Source organism: Bombina bombina, chromosome 11, assembly GCF_027579735.1.
Source record: "Bombina bombina isolate aBomBom1 chromosome 11, aBomBom1.pri, whole genome shotgun sequence".
Lineage (NCBI taxonomy): Eukaryota > Metazoa > Chordata > Amphibia > Anura > Bombinatoridae > Bombina > Bombina bombina.
Genome location: NC_069509.1, coordinates 169,849,476 through 169,871,311, shown reverse-complemented (window position 1 = coordinate 169,871,311; position 21,836 = coordinate 169,849,476). Strand labels below are relative to the sequence as shown.

At 40.0% G+C, this 21,836-nt stretch overlaps 1 protein-coding gene across 2 annotated transcripts in view; it reads right to left on the bottom strand.

The window, feature by feature from the left end:
• Positions 1-2,922: 2,922 nt before the first annotated feature.
• The window catches only part of POLR3E (RNA polymerase III subunit E), an 89,023-nt gene continuing 70,109 nt past the window's right edge, over positions 2,923-21,836 (bottom strand). For both annotated transcript variants that reach the window (XM_053694675.1, XM_053694676.1), the window contains 2 exons: positions 16,899-17,024; positions 2,923-14,523 (listed from right to left, as the gene is read on the bottom strand). In XM_053694675.1, the coding sequence (XP_053550650.1) occupies positions 14,467-14,523; positions 16,899-17,024 (183 nt within the window). In that variant the 3' untranslated portion in view covers positions 2,923-14,466. The remainder of the gene's footprint in view (positions 14,524-16,898; positions 17,025-21,836) is intronic.

Genomic DNA, 21,836 nt, shown 5'->3' with positions numbered 1-21,836 from the left:
TGTGGATTTTGAGTTATTATTGGTATTTGATTTCTGTATTTGTAAACACCTCCTTTTAACCCCTTTGTGCCTAGAACAGACTTTAACACTCTAAGATTTATCCTATTTAATGCCGGATTAGTACTAATAAACTCAAACCAATGGAAAAACCCAAGAACATTATTTTGTTGTTGTTAAAGAACAAAGATTTGCATCTACCCTTTTGTCTTTCTAGTGATTAAAATGTCATCCATAGTAAGCAAAAATTCTTGATTTCACTGCTACCAATGAACACTTTATGTATACTAAACATTAAATGTAACTTGTTTGTTGTTAACGGATATGAAACCCATTTTTTTTTCTTTCATGAGTCAGAGCCTTCCATTTTAAGCAACTTTCCAATTTACTCCTATTATCACATTTCTTCCTGCTTTTTCGAATAAAGGTAACAAAAGAACAAATGTAAGCTTAGGAGACAGACCATTTTTGGTTCAACACACTGGGTAGCGCTTGCTGATTGGTTTCTATCATGTTATATTCTCTGTACACATTGGGCTCCTTATCTCTGGATACACAAGACAGTACTCAGAGAAAGCAATTTCCATTTTAGTACCTCTCTCTCCCACCCCCAATGGGAGTGTAACGTCTCCAATAGCTTCTTGTTTACATATATTTTTTTTTCTGTAGCCATTACTGCAGTACAGACATTTCCATTGTAGGTGGAGATACAACAGGGAAAAGTGGATATTTCAAACAACACAATAAAGGTAAACTATTTGTAAACAATATAATACACTCCAACAGGTGAAATTGAAACTGGTAACATTAAACAGGATAGATTTTGCAGTACACTGTCCCTTTAAGGCACCTCTGAGAACTTAATATATCATACACTGATACATATCTGTGCACGGATTACTGATGTCAGCATGAATCTGGAAAAACTCCTAAAGTTCATTACAGCCATAAACAAACCCTAGATATTTTGAACATATTGGCTAAATTAAACACTCTCAGATTGTAATTTAAAATGTTTAATTGCAAATAATTAAAAAATGCATTATATTTATTGTGAGCTTTCCAAATCTTCTTAAAAGTGGAAGTGCACCATCTTTTTAAACAAACATTTTTAAAGTAGACTGTCCCTTTATTACCCCCCCCCCCCAGTTTTGTACAACCAACACTGTTATACTAATATACTTTTTACCTCTATGATCTAAGTCTCTGCAGACTGCCCCCTTATCTCAGTGCTTTTTCCAAACTTGCATTTTAGCCAATTAGTGCAAGTTCCTGCACAACAGTACAGAAGGTTATATGGCACACATGAACTAGCACTGGCTGGGAAAAGCTAATAAAATGCACTGAGATAAGAGGCAGCTTGCAAGTGCTTAGAAACAGGCAGAGATTAGCTTATAAAGTATATTAAGAGAGACAGTCTACTCCAGAATCGGTATTGTTAATAAAATAGATAATCCTTGTATTAGCCATTCCCTAGGGTTTGCATAACCAACACCGTTATATTTATACACGTTTTACCTCTGTGATTACCTTGTATCTAAGCATCTTCTGACTGCCCCCTTATTTCAGTTCTTTTGTCAGACTTGTATTTTAGTCAATCAGTGCCAACTCCTAGGTAACTTCATGGGGGCGAGCACAATGTTATCAATATGGCACATGTGAACGCTGTGAAAAACTGTCAAATGCATTCAGATAAGGTTGCCTTCAACAACTTAGAAATTAGCACGAGTCTACCTAGGTTTAGCTTTCAACTAAGAATACCAAGAGAACAAAGCAAATTTGATGATAAAAGTAAATTGGAAAGAAGTTGTTTAAAATGACTTGTTCTATCTGAAAGTTTAATTTTGACTAGACTGTCCCTTTAATATTACAATGTTGGTTGTGCAAAGCTGGGAAATGGGTAGTAAAGGCGTTATACTTGATTTTTTTTTTTAAAAAGATAGATAATACTATATTCTGCACAGTTGTCGGTTGCACATTCTAGGGCCTCATTTATAACTGCGCTGAACACAAAAAGAAACCTAGGTTGCAATATGGCAGCAACCATTGCCTTATGGGAGCTAAAACGTTACATGTAATATCATCAATATTTAAACTAATTTAAAAAAAAATGCATCTGCATATAATTATTAGACTAATCTTTGCTTTTTGAATACCTTAAAGGGACATGAAACAAAATGTATTTATGATTCAGAAAGAACATACAATTTTAAATAACTTACTAATTTATCTTAATTCTCTTGGCATCCTTTGTTAAAGGAGCTGCAATGCAGTACATGGAGCTAGCTGCATCAGGTGAGTCAAGAGCAAGACATGTGCAGCCACCAATTGCAGCTTGCTCCCAAGCTTACCTATGTATGCTTTTCAACAAAGGATACCAAGAGAATGAAGCAAATTTGATCATGTAAGTCAATTGGAAAGTGGTTTAAAATTGAATGTTCTGTCTGAATCATTCAAGTTTAATTTTGACTTTACTGTCCCTTTAATATAGCTAGTATTTATTTAGTGCTTAAAGGGACACTCAGGTTTTATTACATTTTCATGATTCAGATACAGCATGTAATTTTAAACAACTTTCCAATTTACTTCCATTAAAAAAAATGTGCACAGTCTTTTATATTTACATTTTTTTTGAGTCACCAGCTCCTACTGAGCATGTGCAAGAACTCAGACTATACGTATATGCATTTGTGATTGGCTGATTGCTATCACATGGTACAGGGGGAGTGGAAATATACATAACTTTGAAATGTGTTAGAAAAAAATCTACTACTCATTTGAAATTTAGAGTAAATGCTGTTGTATTGTCTTATCTTGCATTTGTTGATTATGCAAATCTACTGTGTTTACTGGTCCTTTAATGCCATTTTAATTTGAATTCTGTGAGAAACGTAACCTTAAGAAAACGGACAAATATACACAGTCTATAGAAAGAGAATTAATATTTTATTTGACACAGAAGGAAGACATTTAGTACATTTATTTACTGTGGTAGTGTGATCACTATCAGCAAATAGACTGACACATTTATATGACAAAATAAATATCTTCCTAAGTGACAGAGCCAGATGGGATTCCCTCCGGGGTTTAAGAAATATAAGTACATAATATATAACTGAACAACTCAGGTGAACTGTACAAATGAGGTCTAATTATACACTTTATTTTATTGCCTTTTTAAAAAAAAAAAAAGGGATAGGAAAGATCAAATTGAAATGTGCATGATGCATTACAATAATTCCATCAGCAAAAATGCTTCTAGTAACAGCCATTCCTGTTTTTCAGCGGCATACCCAGATATGCTATGACGGCCCGTACACCAGTGTTTAAGATCAGAAAACTAGTGGTGGTGTGAAGACTCAATTTGTGTCATACAAGCCAATGCTAACTCTCTGAGGTTATATGTTTGAATACCGGTGCACGGGGCACTAACAGGATATGGGTGTATGCTGCTGAAAAAGAAAATGTATGCTTACCTGATAAATTTATTTCTTTTTTGACACAATGAGTCCACGGATCATCTTAAAGGATTACTTTCTGTTATAATTTTTAAGCTAAACAACTAACATATTAAAGTTAATAAACATTAATTAAAACCTACTGACCTATATTTTCTCCAAACGAAGTTTCATAACGTTCTAAAAGTTATATCTTTTATTCGCCGATGATGTCACGTTATCCTGCCCACTATTTTCAGCACTGCATGTTCAAAATACTTAAACCAATAACTTTGTGTTTAAAGCGCCATTTTGAAACCTAGGTATTGTAAACGGATTGGTACAGAGCAAAGGATACCCACGGAGTGGGTTTGGAAAACAATTAAATTTGCAGACAAGATTTCTGATATACGGTAGAGATATGTTAATGAAATGCTATTGATAAAAAGCGTATTTGGGGTAGTTAGTTAGTAACAGGCATAGAAAATATTTACTTACAGTGGCCCTTTAATTACTATTGGGAATACCTCTCCTGCCCTGCAGGAGGCGGCAAAGAGCACCACAGCAACGCTGTTAAATATCACCTCCCTTCCCTCCCAACTCAGTCATTCGACCAAAGTCAAGGAGAGAAAGGAAGTAACAAGGTGCAGAGGTGTCTGAAGTTTATAATAACCAATAACCTGTCTTTTAAAAACAGGGCGAGCCATGGACTCGTGTCAAAAAATAAATACATTTATCAGGTAAGCATACATTTTATTTTTAATGCCACTGTGAGTCCACAGATCATCTTAATTACTATTGGGAATCAATACCCAAACTAGAGTACACAGATGATACGGGAGGGACAAGACAGGGAACCTAAACGGAAGGCACCACTGCTTGAAGAACCTTTCTCCCAAAAGCGGCCTCAGCCAAGGCAAAAGTATCGAATTTGGAAAAAGTGTGAAGAGAGGACCAAGTTGCAGCTTTGCAAATCTGTTTCACAGAAGCTTCATTTTTGAATGCCCATGAGGAAGCAACTCCCCTCGTGGAATGAGCCGTAACCCTCTCTGGAGGCTGCTGTCCAGCAGTCTCATATGCAAAACTTATTATACTCTTCAACCAAAAAGAAAGAGAAGCAGACATAGCTTTATGTCCCTTACGTTTTCCTGAGAAAAACACAAACAAAGCAGAAGACTGACGAAAATCCTTAAAGGGACAGTCAACACCAGAATTGTTATTGTTTTAAAAGATAGATAATCCCTTTATTACCCATTCCCCAGTTTTGCAAAACCAACACTGTTATATTAATACACTTTTTACTTCTGTGACTAACTTGTATCTAAGCATCTTCTGACCGCCCCTAATCACATGACTTTTAGTTATTATCTATTGACTTGTATTTTAGCCAATTAGTGCAGTGTCTGCCACTAGCCACGGGCGTGATCACAATGCTATCTATATGGCCTACATGAGCTTGCTCTCCCCTGTTGTGAAAAGTAAATAAAATAGAGGCTGCCTTCAAGGGTTTATAAATTATCATATGTGCCTTCCTAGGTTTGCTTTCAACTAGAATACCAAGAGAACAAAGCAAAATAGTTGATAAAAGTAAATTGGAAAGTTGTTTAAAATTGCATGCCCTATTTGAAAAATGAAAGTTTTTTTTTTTACTTGACTGTCCCTTTAATCGCCTGCAGGTAAAACTTTAAAGCACGAACCACGTCCAAATTGTGCAGAAGCCGTTCCTTCTGAGAAGTAGGATTAGGGCAAAAGGAAGGAACAACAATCTCCTAATTAATGTTCCGATCAGAAACAACTTAAGGTAGTTTTACGTACTAAATTAGGTTTTCTTCCTAATCAGAATGAAAAATAAGGTAAGGGGACTCATACTGCAACGCCGAGAGCTCCGACACTCTACGAGCAGAAGAAATAGCAACAAGAAATAAAACTTTCCAAGATAACAACTTAATATCTAAGGAATGCATAGGCTGAAACAGCCCCTTGAGAACCAAATTAAGACTCCATGGAGAAGTAACTAGCTTGAACACAGGCCTGATCCGGACCAATGCCTGACAAAAAGATTGCACATCTGGAATATCTGCCAGACGTTTATGTAACAAAATAGATAAGGCAGAAATTTGACCCTTTAGGGAACTTGTCGATAAACACTTCTCCAAACCTTAAAGAAAAGATAAAATTCTGGGAATCCTAACTCTACTCCATGAGTAGCCCTTGGATTCACACCAATAGAGATATTTACACCATATCATATGGTAAATCTTTCTAGTTACAGGCTTACGAGCCTGAATCATGGTCTCTATGACCGAATCAGAAAACCCCCACTTGGATAAGATTAAGCGTTCAATCTCCAAGCAGTCAGCTTCAGAGAAACTAGATTTGGGTGGAGGAAGGGCCCTTGAATTAGAAGCTCCTTCCTTAACGGAAGCCTCCAAGGTGGCAGAGATGACATGTCCACCAGATCTGCATACCAAATTCTGCGAGGCCAGGCCGGTGCAATGAGGATCACCGAGGCCCTCTCCTGCTTGATTCAAGCAATAACCCGAGGAAGAAGAGCAAACAGAGGAAATGGGTATGCTAGACTGAAGTTCCAAGGTACCACTAGGGTGTCTATTAGTACCGCCTGAGGGTCCCTGGACCTCAACCCGTACCTCAGAAGCTTGGCATTCTGTCGAGATACCATGAGATCCAATTCCGGCTGACCCCATTTGAGAATCAGGCTGGAAAACACTTCCGGATGGAGTGCCCACCCCCCCTGGATGAAAGGTGCGCCTGCTCAGGAAGTCCGCCTCCAAGTTGTCCATCCCTGGGATGTGGATCGCCAACAGAAAGCAAGAGTGGGTTTCCGCCCACTGGATTATCTTCGTTACCTGTGTCATCGCTAAGGAACTCCTCGTTCCTCCCTGATTGATGAAAGCCACTGAAGTTATGTTGTCCGACTGGAACCTGATAAACTGGACCGAGGCTAACTGGGGCCAGGCCAGAAGAGCATTGACGATCGCTCTCAGTTCCAGAATGTTTATAGGAAGAGCTGACTCTGACTGAGTCCAAACTCCCTGAGCGAGCCCCAGACTGCTCCCCAACCTAGAAGGTTGGCGTCTGTTGTCACAATCACCCAAGATGGTCTGCGAAAGCAGGTCCCCTGAGAGAGATGATCCCGAGACAACCACCATGGAAGAGAATCCCTTGTCTCCTGCTCCAGAAGTATTTGAGACAAATCGGCATAATCTCCGTTCCATTGCCTGAGCATGGATAACTGCAGAGGTCTGAGATGGAACCGAGCAAAAGGGATGATGTCCATTGCCGCTACCATCAGCCCGATTACCTCCATGCACTGAGCCACTGATGGCCGAGGAGTGCACTGAAGGGCTAGACAAGTATCGAAAATCTTTGATTTCCTGACTTCTGTCAGAAAAATCTTCATTGATAGGGAATCTATTATTGTTCCAAAGAAGGTTACCCTTGTATTTGGGACAAAGGAACTCTTTTCCAAATTTACCTTCCACCCGTGAGAATCTCAGGGCCGTCATCAGGGGGTGACAGGGGTGACTCTTGCCAGGGGGCCCCATTAGGCAAGAACAACAACAAAAAATTTTTTATTTTTTTTTAAATTTTGGCAGCCACCAGTGGGTACTACAACAGAGTGCTAATTGATAATGGGAAATGTTATTACAAGGACTAAAGTATTAGCATTTGAGAGGATTTCTGAGTGTGCACTAAACCACTATGCACAGTAAGAGACAGACTTGGCACTTTGTTTGTGCAGTGTGTGCCTGAGTCAGACGGCAGATCACTTTAATTTGCAGAGGAGGTAGGACTTACTTAGCAAATGTTTTTTATTTCTTTGTGCAATTTTGGATTGTAACTTCAGTGTGGTAGTAGTTGTATGGTGGGGCCAGGGGTCCATAAAAACACTTTTTTGCAGCAGTGTATTTATGATTATTTGACAATGCTATAGAAATTCTATATTTAAAACCATGCAGAAATGTTTCCTCCTCAATACACAAATGGTAGGTGCTCTTTTGGCAGATATGTATGTATATATATATATATATATATATATATATATATATATATATATATAATCATATATATATATATAATCTCACATTCCAGTTTACTGCCCCTTTATGCAAGGATTTTCCAGATGCAAGGAAGCATTTTATCTAAGATTTTTACATCTGCATAACATGTTATACTCTCAGACTAAGATTGCTCAGTGTTTGAAATGAGACAGTTTAACTTAAAACTGTTCAGTTTACACTACAGCTGACTTAATTTTGAAATACATACCAACAAACCTAAATCCTGCATTTAACCAGATCTAATGGTATGAGTACCACAGCTTATGGTTCCACCAAGACCATATAGAGTACAGCATTTTCAAAATCCATAAGTACAGCTGACAGATGGGAACATTTGTACACTATATTTGAAGTGGTGCTCTTGGTTGCGGAAAAATCAAACAAACATATGTCAACCTTTTAAAAGTACTTTTATTCATCTAGCCATCTACCCAGATCATTAATGTACAATTTTGAATTTACAGAATTATTTTTGTTTGCACATTTACAAATATGATTATTTAAAAAGTGATCTCTTAATTTCTGCAATTTTTTTTTATCATGCATGTCACACACACACTGTTGATTTAGGGGATGCAAGGTGCATAAATGTTTCCTCCTGTGAGTGTTTTTGTGGGTGCCTGCGTTTGGTCTTTGTGCTTTGGTTTGTGTCTCTATGAGTGTGTATGTATTTTTTTTTCCTGTGGGTCTCTCTGTGAGGGTGGGTGTGTATGTCTTTGTGCATTTTCTGTGGATGTCTGTGAGGGTGTGTGCCTATGTCTGAGCTTTTTCTATGGGTGTCTCTGTGAGGGTGCGTGTATGTTTGTATTTGTGTATTTTCTCTGGATGCCTCTGTGAGGGTAGGTGTGTATGTCTGTTTCTGTGGATGTATCTGTGAGGGTGTGTGTGTGTGTATATGTATGTGTTTTCTGTGGATGTCTTTGTGAGGGTGTGTGTTTTCTGTGGATGTCTTTGTGAGGGTGTGTGTTTTCTGTGGATGTTTCAGTGAGGGTGTGTGTATGTATGTCTTTGTGTGTTTTATGTGTTTGTCTCTCTGTGTGTGTATGTCTTTGTGTGTTTTCTATGGATGTCTCTGTGTGTTTTCTGAGGCTGTCTCTGTCAGTGCTTCCTTGGGTGTATGTGCAAGTTTGAGTTTGTGTGTGTGTGTGTGTGTGTGTGTGTGTCCATTGTCTGTTCCTTTTTAGGACATTTTGACCTTACTACTGATTATTCACATCTTTTTACAGACTTTGAGACTGAGACCTTTCCGGAAGTCACCAATCCACCATTTAACCTTTAAATTATTGTTTAGGCAGTTCAGGGCCCTTCCTTTCAGCCACTGGATGCTGTTGTCATCATTTAGTTGGCATCTTCCTTTACAAAAAGATCATCAGAACCCCATATTTTGTTTTCTAAATCTCTTTTTTTTTTTACAAAACTGTAGTTTACCTCATTACTTGTCAGGTCAATGTAAACAAGTGCTGAGTGTCTGTTTTTGTCTGAGTGTGTTTCTTTGCATGTCTGCTAGAGTGTCTATATGTGATTCCTTATGTGTGAGTGTTTCAGTGTATGAGTGTGTCTGTGTGTTTGTATGTTACTACCTTTACAACATTTCCAAGTTTAAATAGACACTTAAGAATAAAGTGCATATACGTTTTAGTCACTTGGTCAAAAATTGCACATGTCAAAGGGGGGGGGGGGGGGGTTGGGGCTAATCAATGGTTAAGTCAGGGGCCCCATAATTTCTAGTTGCGGCCTTGCGTGAGATCGCAGGAAGGATAACAACATTTCCGTGTGGGATCTTGCTTGTTGTAAGGATGGTGCCTGGACCAGGATATCGTCAAGATAGGGCGCCACTGCAATGCCCCATAACCGAAGCACCGCCAACAGAGATCCCAGAACCTTTAAGACAATTCTGGGAGCTGTGGCAAGACCGAAGGGAAGAGCCACAAATTGAAAGTGTTTGTCTAGAAAAGCAAACCTTAGGAACTTGTGATGATCCCTGTGAATGGGAACATGCAGGTACGCATCCTTTAAATCCACTGTTGTCATAAATTGACCCTCTTGGATCAATAGGAGAATGGAACGAATAGTTTCCATCTTGAAGGACGGTACTCTGAGAAATTTGTTTAGACTCTTGAGATCTAAAATTTGCCTGAAGGTTCCCTTCTTTTTTGGGAACCACAGATTGGAATAAAAACCCTGACCCTATTCCTGTATCGGAACAGGAACTATCACTCCCAGGTCGGAGAGGTCTCTTACACAATGTAAGAATGCCTCTCTTTTTGTCTGGTCTACAGATAATCTTGAAAGCAGAAACCTGCCTCTGGGAGGAAAACCTTTGAACTCTAGTTTGTATCCCTGGGACACTATGTTTACTGCCCAGGGATCCTGGACATCTCAAACCAAAGCCTGAGCGAAAAAGGAAAGTCTGCCCCCCACAAGATCCGGTCCCGGATCGGGGACAGACCCTTCATGCAGTCTTCGACTCAATAGCAGGCTTCTTGGATTGTTTTCCTTTATTCCAAGACTGATTGGGTCTCCACAAAGGTTTAGCTGAAATAGCAACAACTGCGTCAGAAACCTCGCTTACTAAATGTCTGATTTTTCTCTTACGCTTTCCCTGCAACATTGGAAAAGCAAACAACGCATCTGAAATTGTAGAAGACATGAGAGAAGCGATGTCCCTTAAAGTAACTCTAGCGGGAGTTAGAGAGGAAGCGCAGGGCACTGCACGTGAGGGCGGTAAAATTTGGGACGCTTGAGGAGAAAGCTGCGGCATATATTGAATCTCGTCAGACTCCTAGACAACATCCGATTTAGAAAAAGTTGGCTCAGAAAAGATTTTATCCCTATAACTTAACGTCCTCTCAATACATGAGGAACAGAAAGGGATTGGTGGTTCCACATGGGCATCAAAACACAAGAAGCAAGTTACATTTTGTAAGGCCCCTTGGTCCATACTGGTTCACAATGGTTTAATTATCAAATAAAAACCTCATATTTATAAGAAAAAATTTTAAGTGAAAAAACGTTACTGTCAAATTAGTAAATCAACAAGTTGAAAGCAATATAGTACCTCTACACCTCAGAAACTTTGATGAGGTGCCTACCTGACTCGCTAAACTGGAGCTAATCTTCCCACTATTAATTCAGAAGACAATCCGGAACTCAGCAGGAGAGGAATTCAGTCGTTGTCCGGTCCTAGAAATGCATGCTTGACACGGATCATGCGTTTCTAGGTAGACCTTGATGATCTCTCATCATAAATGTGTCCCACACTGAGGCGCAATGCAAGTGGCACGTAACTCAGTTATGATCCGCCCATTGTGGGCGTCACCATAAAGAAACAATCTCCCGGTCGGCATCTTGCTTAAGTTAACCCGCCGGGAGATTTTAACCACCAGAGCCATTTGTAAAGCTTCTCTCCCAGCCCCAGTGCCTGCATTTTAAGGCTGTCAAAAGTCCTCTCCAGTCTTGGAGAGTTTACAGTGCCCCACCAACAATAAAGTGCCCCTTTGTAGTTCTGAGCTCTTAATGTTGTCTATTAGGTTTGTAATAGCGTGCTCACTTGTTTATGAGTGTCCTGCAGCCCCAAAAATAATAAAGTAGCACTTACCTCGTACTTCTGCCTGACAGCAAGGCAGCTCACCAGGTATGAGAGGTCCTCTCCCTCACATCGACCTGTGGAGAAATAAAAGACTGAGTAATGTCACTCAGGCTTTAGGAGTTAGGGCAGCATAAAACATGGGAGGCGCAGTAAGAATTATGTCCCACAAGTTCCCATTGCTCTAAAGCCACCACTGCTCTACTGAAGAGACTGATATGGACTACGGCTACACCCTAGGACAAAGCAGCACAATCTTGCACCACTTTAAAAATAATCAACTCTTTATTGAAGAATCACAACACCTAACTTTACCACTACCTAGCACTAACGTAGGCAAAGAGAATGACTGGGTTGGGAAGTAATATTTAACAGCTTTGCTGTGGTGCTCTTTGCCGCCTCCTGCAGGGCAGGAGTGGTATTCCCAATAGTAATTAAGACTCATCGTGTCATTAAAAAGAAAAGAGAAATTATCTTATGGGAAAGAAAAAATGAGCCACAACCTGTACGCCTTAACTTCCCTCTGACAATTACTGTACTGTAAGGGGGAAGAGGTCTTGTTTCAATCTGAGAACCGCTGTCAATGAATAATTAAATCTGAACATCTTCACCTTCCTACAGCTTAGGCAAAGATAAGACTAACTACCAGAGGTGGGAGGAGTTATTTAGAGCTCTTGGTTTGGGAATCTTTGCCTCCTCCTAGTGGTGGGAGAGTATATTCCCAGGAGTAATGGATTGTGGACTCTCTCCACCTTTATGAAAGAAAGTATATTGCAAAACTGCTTCTATTTAAATATGAAATGCATTCATGCACATTTCAGTGTTTACCTTTCCATCCCTTTATTATTCAGAGAGAAAAAAATACTAAGATGACAATAAATATTGTTTAAAAATATAATTAATTTTTTTTATATAAAAAAAAGGTTACCAATATAATATATTGTTACAGTTTTCACACTGCAGGAATCCTTAGACCCTGTAAAGACAAGATACACTACATTTTATTATTTAAGCTTGTAGATTTGTAATAAGTCTGTTGAGAAAGAGTTCACAGTAAAACAAGTTTGGTCAATCAGAATTCAGAGAAATTTATTTATTGTATATACATTATCATAAATTAGGTTTCTCCAGTTTATAAATTATGTTAAAGATGGTTTAAACGTATAGAACAAAATATTAATTGAAACGGTTTATTTCTGGTATTAAAAAAAAAAAGTTTACAAAGTTTGAAAATTACACGCGAAAATAAATGAGCGGAACGTTATTTTGCAAAAGTTCTTTATGACAATACCCAATACTGTAAAGGCCTCAACCGGTAATAAATAACGTGCCTAGTTTGGGTTAGGTGGAAATTACGACGATGTTCTGAATAGGCTGAACACCTGCCTTTCATTTATTTATGGCACACAAAGGGTTAAATGGGAGGGGATAATATCAGTCCTATAAAATTTCTATCAAATTTCCATTTACTGTGACATTTATTTATTCAAGTAAGTATAATCTCACCAGTCCCTAACACTTATATTTCAAGGCTAAAAAACAAAGCAAAAAACACAAAAATATATCAAAACCCAAAAGGTGGAAAATAAGCAGTTTTATAGCCATGATACTTTTGTAAACCTTTTTGTGGTACAACCCTGGTCTTGCGCAGGTCTTGTGAACCAAACACAGCCCCTTTGTGCGATAATTCTCTTAAGCATTGGTCCTCAAAACAGACTGTCACAACACGCGGAAGACGATGCTCCTACTCTATACATTTTACATTCCTCTCCTATACGAGAGCAGCTATAGAATTATATAGGATCAGATTTAATGTATGCTGAATTTTGTTATTTTATATCCCATGATGCTGAAAACAGTCCTGTATTCTCTGGTATAATTCTTTTAAAGAGACACATGAATGGAAAAAGCTGTGGAAGACCTATAAAATGAACTCTTTATATTAGGTACCCACAAAATTCATCCATGGTAGATGAACAATCCTTTATAATATAAAATGAATTCTGAATTGTTATTCATAATAGAACAGTAATATTTTACACATTTAATTAAAATATATATTGTGATTAGACTTTATGTTGGTATGTATTGGTAACGTACATCTTTATGCAAAATGAATTAGACAACTATACTTGCCCATCAACAGCAATTACGTATTGGAACATTCCTAAAGGCCATTTAGTTTTATATAGGAGACTGAGAATTGATCAGGACAAGTTTTTCTTTTTTTTTCACCATAAACAAAATGTTAAACATGTTAAAGTCGCTCTAGAAGGATATAAAAAAACAACACATTTTGAAAGTGGCTGTTGCAGAAAAACGTGTTATTACTGAGCATTTTAAAGCAGAACTCAAATTTGATATAGTATCCATACATAAGGTGTTAAAGGACTTTTTTATACCCACCCTCAGAGTTAAAGGAACAGTCTACACCGTAGTCATCTTAAAGTCTTACTTTAGATTAAGCTGCAAATATCCTCTTGCACCCCTCTCTACATCATGCAGCAGGAACAGTAAAAAAGTTATTTTAAAATGACTATTGTTTCTGGCCAATGGCTGCAAAGCTCCGCCTACTGATGACATCACGATCTGGGATGCATTAAAGGCTTCACTAGTTACAAAAGACTCACTAACTGGGCTCAACAGACTGGCAATGCTATTCAGCAGAGTGCATAGATGCAACCCATATCATGATGTCATCAATGGGCGGAGCTTGGGAGACATTTTAAAGTGGCCAGAAACAATTATTTTAAAACAACGTTTTTACTGTTACGGCTGTATGATGATGTTTGCAGCTTACTCTAAAGTAAGACTTTAAAGATGACTAAGGTGTAGACTGTCCCTTTAAATGCAAACAAAACTGTCAAATAAAACTGCGCTACACAAATACTTTTCAAACAATTCGTTCACTACATAGACCATTATATGGATTTACCTCATATGCTTTAGAAAATCATATTTGATGTAGATAAATGGGGCATTCTTGGTAAAATTATATTTTTTTTAATAGAATCCTATAAACTCACCACCCCCCTTCCCCCCCAAACCTAGTAAGGACAAGTGATAGTGTTGCTGACTTGTTGGCACAATTGTCACCCCCTTGTCTCTTGCTGGGTGTACAGATTTTTTTTATTATTATTAGGGCTACAGAAAATATATAGTATTTAAAAACAAAAATACATTATCTTCTTGATAGAGCAACTCTGAGCAGTGGAACGTCACATGCAGACGTGCGCGTGTTCCGTGACCTTGATAGAGTTAAGTGATCGTGCTCGGGGCTGGTACTTCACAATCCTGCGCGGGCATTGGCCAGTCCATACACAGACCACTGTGTTCTTGACATTCTGCTAGTTTTCCTGTATTATCAAGACTGTACTGTTCCTTTAAGATACCACATTCCACCGTAACACACACAACAGTCCTAGGAAATAATAAAATCTTATTTAACCAAGGAAAGGCCATATAGAGTCTATATACAGTATATTGATTCCTTAAAAACTCGTCAAGATTAAAAGGGACACAAAGTCTGTCCCTTTAAAAAATATAAACTTTAAATAAATTTGCCTTTTCTGTCCTGTAGAAAATAAGTTATGTTAAAGGGACAGTAAGTAAACCTTAAAAATAATGTTATATAATTCTGCACATAGTGCAGAATTATATAACATTATTTAGGTGCTATAGCCATAAAAGCATTTTTCCTTTTATATTTTGCTAAAATACGGCGCTTTTACAGACCCGCTCTCTGCTGAGCGGGTCTGTAATATTCAGTCAGCGCATCGGGCCAGCTGTATAGTCACAGCCTGGCCCGACCGCGCCATAGCACTAAGTGCAGCTCGCTCCTGTGACAGGAGCGAGCTGCACTTAGTCTTATGGCGCGGTCGGGCCAGGCTGTGACTATACAGCTGGCCCGATGCGCTGACTGAATATTACAGACCCGCTCAGCAGAGAGCGGGTCTGTAAAAGCGCCGTATTTTAGCAAAATATAAAAGGAAAAAATGCTTTTATGGCTATAGCATCTAAATAATGTTATATAATTCTGCACTATGTGCAGAATTATATAACATTATTTTTAAGGTTTACTGTCCCTTTAATGGAATATTTTCTAAAACTAACCCCCTTTACCATCATTTTATGCGTCTCCCCACTCCGCAACCTCTTTTTCTGCTCTTGCAGAAGCTGATTCTTACAGCCAATCAGAAGCTGTAACGTCCTGCCGGGCTGAGACTAGAGATGCAAGTTCATTCTCCTTTCAATCCATATCTGCACATCATTTGGTCACTTGTGCTGGGGCTTAGGGGTCCATTTATCAAAGGCTTTGGAAGCCTTTCACCCCATACGACTGCAGGTTCTCACAAGAGAACCTGCACACCGTATTTAAAAAGCAGCGGTAATCAGACCACTGCTTTCCTAACCTTTCACCACCTCTAAAATGGTGAATTTAAATCTCCCTAGTATAGTCAGACTGGGGAGATTGACAGCTCCTGCCCTCACGTGATTGGCTGTGCGCAGGCAGGGGGTGGGATTGCACGCGAGCGCAAAATAGCACTCGTGTGCAATGCTGAATTCCGCCAGGGAAATTCAGCCCGCCAGGAGCAAGCTGCGGCGGACGGGGGCACGTATGTGTGCCCCTGTCCGCCTCAGCTTGATAAATCGCCCCTTTAGTATAGGTACAGTGAGCCCACATCTTTACCCCAACTAGCACATCGTTTCAGCTTTTGATTGGCTGAAGCACCCAACCTCTGCAGGAAGAAGAAAAGAAAAAAAAAAAAAATCTGTTAGTGGGCTGGACACTAAGGTTTAATGACGGTATCAGAGGGTTTGGTTTTAGGAAACAACTTATAAAGTATGAAATTAAATGTAAGTAAGGTTTGATTCTTAAATCTTAGAGAAACCAGATTAATGATGTCCCTTCAAAGTTTCATAACTTAGAGCATGCAATAAAAAAACAACTTTTGAATTTACCTCTCTCGGCATACTTTATTGAATTTTGTCTCATTTCCATGAGAGCATACTAAGGTAGGCTCAGTAACAATGTGTTGTGTGTATTTGTGCATATGCGCGAGTGTATTTAAGTACACTCTACTGCACCTACCTAAGTATGCTCTTGTGTAAAAAAAATATATATATAAATATATATATATATATATATATATATATATATATATATATATATATATATATATATATATATATATATATATATATATATATATATATATATATATATATATATATATATATATTTGTCAATATAGTCATTAAAAGCTACAGTAAAAAAATATCCTTGTTTAAAGTGACACTAAATCCAAAAATTGTCTTTAATGATTTAGATAGCGCAGCAATTTTAAGCAACTTTCTAATTTAATCCTATTATCAATTTCTTCATTCTCTTGCTATCTTTATTTAAAAAGCAGGAATGTAAAGCTTAGGACCCAGTCCATTTTTGGTTCAGAACCTGGGTTACGCTTGCTTATTGGTTGGCCAAATGTATCCTGCATTTATCAGAAGTGACCAGTACAGCAGCTCATTTACGTCTGTCCTTTACTAGCAAAAGTGAAGGGGATAAATATACTCAAGAGTTTTAAGGGTTGTGTCCCTGGACTGCAAAACATTCCAAAATTTGCTTATAAAAATGTGGTAACTGTTTAACTGCTTATTATATAGAAACACACCCACAACATGACTAACAGCCTGTAAAGCAGGTCTGTGGTAAACACCTCACTGAGCTGTTAAGCTAATTAAACGTTTTGTCAGGTGTGTATTTACAGAAGGGATTTCATTCTATTTGCTCCATACCTTTAACACCTTGTCCAGCTGCTGTTTACTAATATTCTCTCCAAGCTCCTGATTCATCCGTGCCTGGATAATGTTTCTGCGCAATCGGTGGCCTTTAGAGAACATCTGAACCAGTGTCTGACGGTACTGTAGAAAAGGAATTACACTTTAAACGATATTTAACCTCTTAAGGACATATGACGGAATTTTTCCGTCATAAAACAATTAAGCAAACTGAAAGCTGTGTCCTTAAAGGGTTAAAGTGAATGTAAGTTTTCACGAATGAAAACAGAATTTATGCTTACCTGATAAATTACTTTCTCCAACGGTGTGTCCGGTCCACGGCGTCATCCTTACTTGTGGGAATATCTCTTCCCCAACAGGAAATGGCAAAGAGTCCCAGCAAAGCTGGCCATATAGTCCCTCCTAGGCTCCGCCCACCCCAGTCATTCGACCGACGGACAGGAGGAAAAAATCGGAGAAACCATATGGTACCGTGGTGACTGTAGTTAGAGAAAATAATTCATCAGACCTGATTAAAAAACCAGGGCGGGCCGTGGACCGGACACACCGTTGGAGAAAGTAATTTATCAGGTAAGCATAAATTCTGTTTTCTCCAACATTGGTGTGTCCAGTCCACGGCGTCATCCTTACTTGTGGGAACCAATACCAAAGCTTTAGGACACTGATGAAGGGAGGGAGCAAATCAGATTACCTAAACAGAAGGCACCACGGCTTGCAAAACCTTTCTCCCAAAAATAGCCTCCGAAGAAGCAAAAGTATCAAATTTGTAAAATTTGGCAAAAGTGTGCAGTGAAGACCAAGTCGCTGCCTTACATATCTGATCAACAGAAGCCTCGTTCTTGAAGGCCCATGTGGAAGCCACAGCCCTAGTGGAGTGAGCTGTGATTCTTTCAGGAGGCTGCCGTCCGGCAGTCTCGTAAGCCAATCGGATAATGCTTTTAAGCCAAAAAGAAAGAGGTAGAAGTCGCTTTTTGACCTCTCCTTTTACCAGAATAGACGACAAACAGAGAAGATGTTTGTCTGAAATCTTTTGTAGCTTCTAAATAGAATTTTAGAGCACGGACTATGTCCAAATTGTGTAACAAACGTTCCTTCTTTGAAACTGGATTCGGACACAAAGAAGGTACAACTATCTCCTGGTTAATATTTTTGTTAGAAACAACCTTTGGAAGAAAACCAGGCTTAGTACGCAAAACCACCTTATCTGCATGGAACACCAGATAGGGCGGAGAACACTGCAGAGCAGATAACTCTGAAACTCTTCTAGCAGAAGAAATAGCAACCAAAAACAAAAACTTTCCAAGATAACAACTTAATATCTATGGAATGTAGAGGTTCAAACGGAACCCCTTGAAGAACTGAAAGAACTAGATTTAAACTCCAGGGAGGATCCAAAGATCTGTAAACAAGCTTGATCCTAACCAGAGCCTGAACAAATGCTTGAACATCTGGCACAGCTGCCAGTCGTTTGTGTAGTAAGACAGATAAAGCAGAAATCTGTCCCTTTAGAGAACTCGCAGATAATCCTTTATCCAAACCTTCTTGCAGAAAGGAAAGAATCTTAGGAATTCTTATCTTATTCCATGGGAATCCCTTGGATTCACACCAGCAGATATATCTTTTCCATATTTTATGGTAAATCTTTCTAGTTACCGGTTTTCTGGCCTGAACCAGAGTATCTATCACAGAATCTGAAAACCCACGCTTTGATAGAATCAAGTGATCAATCTCCAAGCTGTCAGCTGGAGGGAGACCAGATTTGGATGTTCGAATGGACCCTGAACAAGAAGGTCCTGTCTCAAAGGTAGCTTCCATGGTGGAACCGATGACATATTCAGCAGGTCTGCATACCAAGTCCTGCGTGGCCCCGCAGGAGCTATCAAGATCACCGAGGCCCTCTCCTGTTTGATCCTGGCTACCAGCCTGGGAATGAGAGGAAACGGTGGAAACACATAAGCTAGGTTGAAGGTCCAAGGTGCTACTAGTGCATCCACTAGAGTCGCCTTGGGATCCCTGGATCTGGACCCGTAGCAAGGAACCTTGAAGTTCTGACGAGACGCCATCAGATCCATGTCTGGAATGCCCCATAAGTGAGTCAACTGGGCAAAGATCTCCGGGTGGAGTTCCCACTCCCCCGGATGGAATGTCTGACGACTCAGATAATCCGCTTTCCAGTTTTCCACACCTGGGATGTGGATCGCAGATAGATGGCAGGAGTGATCCTCCGCCCATTGTATTATTTTGGTCACTTCTTTCATCGTCAGGGAACTCCTTGTTCCCCCCTGATGATTGATATACTCAACAGTCGTCATGTTGTCTGATTGGAATCTTATGAATCTGGCCTTTGCAAGCTGAGGCCAAGCCCTGAGAGCATTGAATATCGCTCTTAGTTCCAGAATGTTTATCGGGAGAAGAGACTCTTCCCGAGACCATAGTCCCTGAGCTTTCAGGGATTCCCAGACCGCGCCCCAGCCCACTAGACAGGCGTCGGTCGTGACAATGACCCACTCTGGTCTGCGGAAGCTCATTCCCTGGGACAGGTGGCCCAGGGTTAGCCACCAACGGAGTGAATCTCTGGTCTTCTGATCAACTTGAATCACTGGAGACAAGTCTGTATAGTCCCCATTCCACTGTTTCAGCATGCACAGTTGTAATGGTCTTAGATGAATTCGCACAAAAGGAACTATGTCCATTGCTGCAACCATCAACCCTACTACTTCCATGCACTGAGCTATGGAAGGACGTGGAACAGAATGAAGAACTTGACAAGCGCTTAGAAGTTTTGACTTTCTGACATCTGTCAGAAAAATCCTCATTTCTAAGGAATCTATTATTGTTCCCAAGAAGGGAACTCTTGTTGACGGAGACAGAGAACTTTTTTCTATGTTCACCTTCCATCCGTGAGATCTGAGAAAGGCCAGAACGATGTCTGTATGAGCCTTTGCTTTTGAAAGGGACGACGCTTGTATTAGAATGTCGTCCAAGTATGGTGCTACTGCAATGCCCCTCGGTCTTAGAACCGCTAGAAGGGACCAGAGTACCTTTGTGAAAATCCTTGGAGCAGTGGCTAATCCGAATGAGAGGGCCACAAACTGGTAATGTTTGTCCAGAAAGGCGAACCTCAGGAACTGATGATGTTCTTTGTGGATAGGAATATGTAGGTACGCATCCTTTAGATCCTCGGTAGTCATAAATTGACCTTCCTGGATAGTGGGTAGAATCGTTCGAATGGTTTCCATTTTGAACGATGGTACCCTGAGAAATTTGTTTAGGATCTTTAAATCCAGAATTGGTCTGAAGGTTGAAACTTCCGGGGAGGAGCGTGAGAGAACACACGCGCGCTCTGAGCTCTGCGCACCAAGCAGCAGAGAGTTTTTGCATCACCCCAGCTCCTGGTCCCCATTGGCAGCTATGATTGTGTGTGATCAGCCTGATGAAACGACCCGTAGGTCGAGAAACGCGTTGCTGTATGCTAATTGTTTTTAACTAACTCAATAAATACGAGTTTTTTTATTCATATCACTCCTTGCTCTTCATTATCCTGATTCATTATCCGGATTGGTTTGATGACCTGCCGATCATACGTCAAGCCTTGCATAGGTTACTCCTTGAACAGCTGTGACGTTCGATGCTGGTTCTCCTTGGCCGCTGATTGGCTGAACCGACCCCGTGACCCGACGTCTCCACGCACTGTTGTGCACGTCTGTCGGGCGACTTGTAGTCCCGTCCCGCTCTACTAGGCATCCTTATATGCCGCTCTCCTTGTGAGTATACCCCATTACGGGCTGTCCCTTTGTACACCTGATTTGGTTGTTTCGATACTGTCCCATGAGGCGCCTCTCTCTTTCTCTATGATTGTGGATGCCTAGGGGTGACAGAGTTCACGGAGCGCTATGGAAGGCAGCGTTTACCGCCAAGGTCAGGTGGTACTGACCGCATCCAGTCACTTACTCTTGCGGGCAGAGGAAAAGCTGGTGGAGGAACCCCTTCAGCTGACGCGGTGCAGCATTAGAGGAGGAAGGTGCCGGTTCCAGCCCAGGTCCTTACTAAAACGTAAGCGAGACAAGTGCGGGAAATTCAACAGGATCTGACTCATTGTCGGCCCCACGGGAGGTTGGCGCGAACGGGAGGTGTCTCGTTTGGATCGACGTCCATGTGAGGGTGACGGAACACATGAGCTGCATGCCCTGAGGCAGAAAAACCGCAAGTACAATTTTACTATAAAACAGCATAGAAGCCAGCACTGTATACTGTAAGCCACACGCAAGCCGAGAGGCATAAGGAGACATATGGAGACATATGATGTACTAAGACTATAACAGATATTGTGGCTCTATATATGATTTAAAGATCAATCTTTGTTTGCACACAAGCAATGGCATATTCGAAGATCTGGTGTTTAACCGATGGGTGAGGAGGCCTATATGCAGTAAGGCAACTTTAACTGTCAGCTGTTTGAATAAAGTTTTCTTTGCCTCTGGGAACACTTTGTTACGTCTTGTCAATCTCAGAAGGTTTTATTATATATCTCCCAAAAGTTACAGTATAACTAACTGAAAGTTGTGCATACACTAAGGGTCCACTGAGAATGCAGCTGGGAGGCCTATAGAAGCTAAAGGAAGCCAAACAACTGTTTCTTCTAACATTTTTGAAGGCTTGTTATTCTGTTTGTCTGGCTGCTGGTACACCCTAGTTAGCTCCATTCAGCAAAGGCAAAGGCGTGCAGATTTAAAATCTACCTGGTGGACACATAGGTTTCATCTCTATCTGTGATTTAAATAAAGGGTCAAAGGACTATATTGCCAAAAATATCATGAGACGCTAACCATTTATATCTATCTATACCTTGATTACTGCAAATCTGCCTCTTGGTCCCTAGCAAGAGGCAATAAGACACTTGGAGAAAGAGAGCATCGTTCTGCAGTGACAAAGAGC